Source organism: Mchenga conophoros, linkage group LG9, assembly GCF_057382185.1.
Source record: "Mchenga conophoros isolate Kocher_MC1m ecotype Shallow Benthic linkage group LG9, M_conophoros_male_GT1.1, whole genome shotgun sequence".
NCBI lineage: Eukaryota > Metazoa > Chordata > Actinopteri > Cichliformes > Cichlidae > Mchenga > Mchenga conophoros.
In genome coordinates, this window is record NC_140534.1 from 20961797 (window position 1) to 20968886 (window position 7090).

The following is a 7090-nucleotide window of genomic DNA, read 5'->3' on the forward strand; positions in this document are numbered from 1 at the left end:
GAGCCTGTGTGCGAACCAGAGATAACCTTCAACTTAAATTCTGAGTCTTATCTGGAGCCGTTAGCAGAGGCGACACCCACAGATTCACGATGCTGAACTGTTTCTTCTCTCTGATAATGACTGAGCATCTTGGCGGTTGTTTGGCTTACACAGCGTGCGTGCGGACACGTTTCCGATGTGGAGAGCTGGGAATGTCACACATACTGGAACAAACATGGAGACCACATGAGGGAGAGGGCGCTTCGAGTGAGGCCAACGGTTTATTTACTTTTGCTAATGAAGCTGAAGTGCTGATGCTCACAAGGACAAGAACACTGCAGCTAAGAGCTGTCATCATCTTTTAAGCCATCTTGGGAGAAATGGGTTAAATGGTTTTGGGTTTATTGGTATTTTTTCAGCACGAAGCCTCAAACAGCAAACACAGAAACATAAATTTAAGAAAAACATTCAAATCTGCATGTTTAACACAGAGAATCAGCACCTGTTTGATCAAATGAATGAAAATTCACAATGTTCAAAGTTGCAGCTGACTATTTGCTATAAGCTTCAACTTGTCCAACTTGCTGTAAATTAAGCGAAAGTTTTCCTGCTAAAGAACGACTCATGGATTTGTGAATCTGCTCTCGATGCTGTTACAGTTATGCACCTCCCTCCTTCACCCATGTCACATTTTTAAACAGAAGCAGTTATATAGTGAACACATGATGACACTAATGTCATTCATTAAAGAGCACTTAGAGGAGTCACTCATACAGGCCTCGAGGCTGGTCGACCAGTCGCTCAGACTCGTATGCAAACACTTGCCAACTACTTACTTAAGCAGTAATGAACCTGCAAAAAAAGTGCTGCAAAGTGGAAATTTACACTGGTCACAGTTAAAGTAAAAGTTGGGCTTTTACCACAGTGACAAAAATGCTTCAAAAGGTGCAACTTTTACTTCTGCTAGCAACCAAAGCAACTGCAAGTACGTTTTCAGTCCAGGACTCTGTGTTTGCAACCCAGCAGCAACCTCCAGCAATCAGGAAAATACACGTTTGACCCACCCGGGCGGTTTCTGGGTGGCCAAATATCCAGCCCAGTCTGATCTCAAGAGGACCAGCCCAATCAAAATGATTGCATAATAACACATAATACAAAAACAAAAATGACCTGCAAATTGTTTCCCTTCCTTTTAGTGTAAATGAGCTACAAACCATCCAGTTATAAAATGTGTAGGTAATGACGAGCACCCCGAGATATTTTAAGAAAAGGAAGTGCACTTTCAACAACGCCTCTGAGTTGTTGTAGTAAATGTAAAACACCCGTCAACACGCCTCTTTGGGATTACACTTTAAGAAATGAATGCATAATTATAAAAATCACACAGGCAGCTTATTATCCAGAGTTTTTCCTGCAATTAAAAGACATTTACTGTGAAAGCACAGAAAATGTGCCATCAACTGTCAAAACAGGAACCTTCCTGTTATCTAATGACATACTAACCATAAAAGTTTCTGTCATTTAATGGTTTATATATTACTTAGTAAACTTTAGTGGCCACGCGTCTGAAAATGCAGTTAAAAGTCAGAATTTTTCCCCTCCTTTGCAATTCTCACATTTTCCGACTGGACTCTTTGCCAGGCTATTTCCAGCCCCCAGGCGCTAAATTTGACACCACTGTTAAATTTATATTAAAAATGTAATAATTCATAGATTGGTTAACTGACTGAAAATTACTCTGCAGCCACTTTTTTAATCCATTCGTGTTTTTGGCACGCAACTCTCTTAGTTGCAGCATTTTGTTTTGGAATAAACTAAATCAGCATTTTACAGGCAAAGGGCCAAAAAAGTCTGCATACTCAAATCTGTCAGATTGCTCCTTTAATTCAGCGCCCGCACCACTGCACAGAAACAGAGCCTGAATTAAAGGACCAGTCTCACCAATTATGTGGACACTGTTGCAGATACGTTTGGAGATATCACAGAACAAACACCAGAAAATAATACTAAGTATTAAAAAAAGATTTTGGAGGCTACAACTGCCCATTGAATTCTTTATAAACTTTGTAAGAATTTTTCCTTAGTCGTCATATTTAGAGATGACTATAGCTCAGAGCTCAAAAACACAAATACATTCAATTTAAAAGAAAAGCAACAGATTCTCACAAACAAGAGGCCAGAAAATTATTGACATTTAAGCATGCAACTAATTTGTCCAGTAATTCTCTTTGGGCTGACTAATCAATGGGTCTAATTGAACAAGCAATTCCAGTTTGTCGTCTTCGTGAAACATCTGCAAATACATGGATGTCAACGATATTTCTAAGTGTGCAATAATAAAACCAGATGTGGATTTGAATGTTTGTGCAGATCCTGCACAGGAGCAGAAATCTGGCTACAGTTTTTCTGTGAAACTCCTCCTGCCACCCAGACCGGCTCAAATGGACTCTGTGGACTATAATCTGATCAACAAATATGTCACTGTGTGAGATTTATGCTGCTGGGATGGTGCCAAACAGCATTGGGCAATACCACCTCGGCCGGGCTCAAACATTGCATAACACGGTGGGTCCAGCATGGCCAGAGAGATCAGCTCAATTGATTTACCGCCCGATCGGGGAGCAGATCCTTTGCTGTGCGCAGAAACGTGCTCACTCACACGTATCCTTCATGCACACCGACCAACCTGCTCTTTCCGTTTCTGCCAGCGGCCGCAGGGGCTCTCCTCCAGGATCTCGCTCTCATCCTCGCTCTCCTCCTCCTTTCCCTCCGATCCTGACTTCCTCTCCGGGACGGACATCGTCATTTTAGCGCCGTATATTTCCAGATTTCAACACCAACACTTCTCCGCGTTCCCTCGCTCCTTCACTATCGCCTCTGTGTGTTTTTGTTGTTGTTGTGGGGTAGAGGAGGCGAGCCGCTTGTGTGCGCAGTAAGAACCCCCTCCAACAGCCAGCCAACGTCTCTCCCTCTCTCTCTCTAACCCTCTTGGCGCTCAAAACATCTTGCAGAAACAAACCGGTGTGTTTGCAATCCTCAGGCAGTTAAAAGGAATCCAACACCCTCCTTTGATAAAACAAAAAAAACAAAAAACACAAGTGCATGCAATGAGCGTCTGGCCGGACTAAACGGGGTGGAAAATATATCCCCAGACTTCATGCGCCCTATAGGCTGCATATAAAAGAGGTTGCGAAATGCTCTCCTGCCAATCTGTCCATTTACAATCAAGCGAAGCTCGATCGGCGAAGCCAAAGAATTCCCTCTGAGTCCAGTGCACTCATTTCCCACCGCAGACGTCGTCTGCTTTATGGAGGAGACTCAGTTTTGTCGACCATCTCCCACACGCGTCATTGTCGGCGTTGCAGGATCTGAAGCTGTGGGCTCCTGCCAGGCACTGCGCGCAGAGGGATGGAGCAAAATACCGTAAAGTGGCCGCTATGCGCGCACTATATATTCATGTATGCATGGAAACCGGTAGCCGGGTGAAAAGCAAACTTCTAGAATCGATATGCACGAAAGTTACTCGAGTCTATGATATTTCAGCCAGTTTGAAGACTGTCGCACTGAGAGGCCCGAGTGAGGTGCATGTGACAGAAGGTGGGCTATTATCGCGTTTCAGCTCCATATTTTACCTTGGACTCTTTTAATAGGTTTCCCCTGACAAAGGCTTAAACAGCAGGTGGGCGGGGTTGTGTGCCTAAGCTCACTATGACATCAAACAGACACAAGAGCAGAAAAAACTATCATAAACTGAGGGTTTAGAGCAGTATCAAGCCTAAGTTTTTAGCACAGAGCTTTGGTACATACGCTGCCTTCATTATCTGAAACTTCTGCAAGATTTAAAATGAGCTTCCAACACGGCAGCTTTTTGTACAGGATATAAATAGAGCAAAGCGGGAGCGGCCCCTTTCAGCATCACTTAATGGTAATGTTGCATTAGGTCATAATTTGCCATGTTTGAAACATGGCATTAAGGTGGCACAGTGGAGCAGTGGCTAGCACCGTTGGGTACAAGAAAGAGGATAGGTTCAAACTGGCGACAGCCTTTGACAGCTGGGGCTGGAGAAACAGTTAACAAAATTATTGGATGGAAGCAACAGTAGCTTCAGACATTGTGAGAATACTGCTGATTGCCCAACACTGAATGTGTCCAGGGCTGGCAAAAACAAAAAAACAAAACTGAAATGTGAGATTCACAGGTAAAAGGAACCAAAAGACAAACCTTTCATTAAAAATCCCCCCCAAAAAAATCCAAGAGTCGAAAAAACAAACCAGAATAAAAAAATAAGACAAACACGCAGTCTGACCAAGATCTTAAGAGAGAACGAACATTAAAACAGGAAGTATCTGACTGAGACAAGACGTTAATACTCAATTTAGAGATACACAAGGAGGGCTGCAATCAAATAAAACACACACGCACACACAAAATAAAATACAAAAAATTAAAAATCAATCAACTCTAAAGCTAGTAAACTGATAATTATAATCCTTAAACAGAACTCAAACTTCCAGAAAGGCAATGAAACTGGAAAATCCCCCAAATATCACAAAAACCCCACGGACACAAAACTATGGCAACAACGCAACCACAATAATTTCTCAGAAAGATCTAAGTACAAAGTATTTGACTAATGTAAGTCAGGGCAGAGTTATTATTCTACATCATGTAATGTTTTTATAACTTAATGCAACATATTCACAATGTTGTTTTGTAGCTTTGCTGTGATTGGGGCCAGTCTTAATTTGAAATGATTGAAACATCATTAAATCGACCCCCAGCTGTATTTTATAGCAGGAGAATCTGTTGATCACAATCAAACATGCATAATTAAGTCTGAAAATTTAAATGATTTAAATGCCAGTGCATTTCAATCAACATTATCAAATTCTTTGTAAACATTCATATGCTGAAGTTTTCGATGGCAGTGACAGGCAAGCGCTCCCCCAAATGATCTCAGAGAGACAGAAAGAAAAGATTTTGTCTGCTGGTGATTGTTTTGCTTCACTTTTGTTGTCACCGCACATATTTGTAGCTGTTTTCCAAGCAACAGATGTTCTGCTCAGTGGGTCTGTCCAATGACCCATCCACGCAGCTTCCTTCTGATTGGTCGAAAGCCCAATCAGAGTGAGCGAGACTCACTGTGGAAATATTTGAAACATGTTTTTATCATGTGTATCAATTCAACAAACACATTGTTTGTGTGATATGTTGCTTTGTTTTGCCAAGTCCCATTGCGGTTTGAATTTATATATCTTCTTCATGCAGGTTTTGTTTTTGTTTTTTTAACAGCTTAAACCTAAACCAGCAACCAAAACTAAATTTGGACTCAGCCCCAGACAAATGAAACAAAACCAGAAACCACAGCAGCTCCCGCAGCTTGTTGTGCTTTTATTACCTAATTTTTAAAAAAAGAGAATGAAGCTTTTGATCTATAAGAAGGAAAGTTTCTGTTTAAAGACTCGGCAAAGTTACAGGCTTTGAACATTTCTCTATTAAATTACAGCCTGAGGCTGAGGTGCTGTTTTCTTCTTATTTGTAATCAAGCAAGGCCTGAATGTTGGGAGTGGACTGTAGTTTTATATGGCAGAAATTAGAAAGCAGAAGGTGCTCTTGGCTAAGCTACAATTAAACCCTCCCACAGGAAGGACGGTGCAGTACAGCAGAGACCACAGAGGGACAGAACCAGCAGGATGATGCATGCAAGACTATTTCGAAACAATGATAATAAATATCAGACTTTCCCATAGAAGAGAAATATGTGAACAATGAATCTGAGGAAAATTACAGGAAACTGGAGAAGAAAATCATTATTTACAGCAATGGGATGATTTTTTTTTTTAAATAAACACAAGTGCTCAAGATCCTGCTCAAGATGATCAAACTCCTTAGCAGTGCACCACAGCTTTAACCCCTATAGGGCCCCCATAACATTCTGATTCCTGGGTAATCTTTGGTCATGCATATCTAGTGAGGAGGCTTGTTCCAGCTACAGAGGGTCAAAGCCGTCTCAAGAGTTGATTGTTCTTTTGTTTACTCTCTGCACAAACGGCTCACACTCAGAGAAAGATTTGTTAAATGAAACTGCATCATATTAACGTGCACGCATAGAAACTGTAGGAGACGATGGTTATTTGATTATTTCCACCTTGGGGGTTTTTTTAGGATCAAAGAACAGAAAGAAAAGGAAAAGTAGGAGATTTTGAATTTATGCACTGTCGGCATAAACCTCTGAACTCTGGCATGTCCCACTTCAACAGCCAACACAAAGTTTATGCATCGCATCCTACACAAGTGGATAAAGGTCAACATTAAAAGATCTAATAAAACATTCTCTCTTTATTGATCCTTAAAACATATTTAGCCCATTGATCAACCAGTCCCCACCTGCAGGGGCTAAACCATAACAATATCATGGCTTTCCCTGTTAAAGACGCTGTCTGGATGGAAGCATATGAACTATATATAAACTGAGTCAGATGGTCCGTTTCCTCTCCAGTCCAGAAAAGTGAACGATCTGACTACCGAACTCTTTTACACGTTCTCTGAATCCATCATAAACTAACTTTGGCCCAGAGAAGACGGCAGTGTCATGCTTTCTAGGTTTTTCCCAGTAGTCCTAGCTTCTGTGGTCTTGAATCGTTTTTGTTTAAGTTCTTTTATCTCATTGCTTTTTTCCAGCGTTTCCTAGTTTAGTTATTCATGATTCTAGTTCTTAATCTCTTGACTTAATTAGTTCCTTCTTGTGTCCTGTTCATTTTAGTCCAGTGTCTGTGTGGGTCCTTCCTAGCGTCCCCTGTTGTTGTCTGTCATGGCCCAGTGTTTGTTTACCTTTTGTCTGTGTCAAGTTCATGAGTCTTAGAGTCCGACTGTGTTTATGCTTCCTGTTTTACTTTGATGGTCTCTCGCCTCATGCATTATGTTCTGTCAATCAAAGATTTTCACTTCCCGTTTGGATTTTACTCTTCAGCCTAAATAAACTGCTCACCCTCCTGATATTCTGAGTCTTCCTCTTCACGACATGTTTTTCAAACACTGTATTTCTGGAGCATGTTCACACGTAGTTTCTACTTTATATGAAAGAGCTTGAACTTACATTGAACTGGATTC

General features: G+C 41.2%; 1 protein-coding gene across 1 annotated transcript in view; it reads right to left on the bottom strand.

Annotated features, from left to right (window-relative positions):
• The window catches only part of nrbp2b (nuclear receptor binding protein 2b), a 43142-nt gene extending 39783 nt beyond the window's left edge, over nt 1–3359 (bottom strand). Inside the window, exon 1 of the mRNA XM_085286885.1 lies at nt 2666–3359. Coding sequence (XP_085143011.1) covers nt 2666–2785 — 120 coding nt within the window. The 5' untranslated portion in view covers nt 2786–3359. The remainder of the gene's footprint in view (nt 1–2665) is intronic.
• Nucleotides 3360–7090: the final 3731 nt, after the last annotated feature.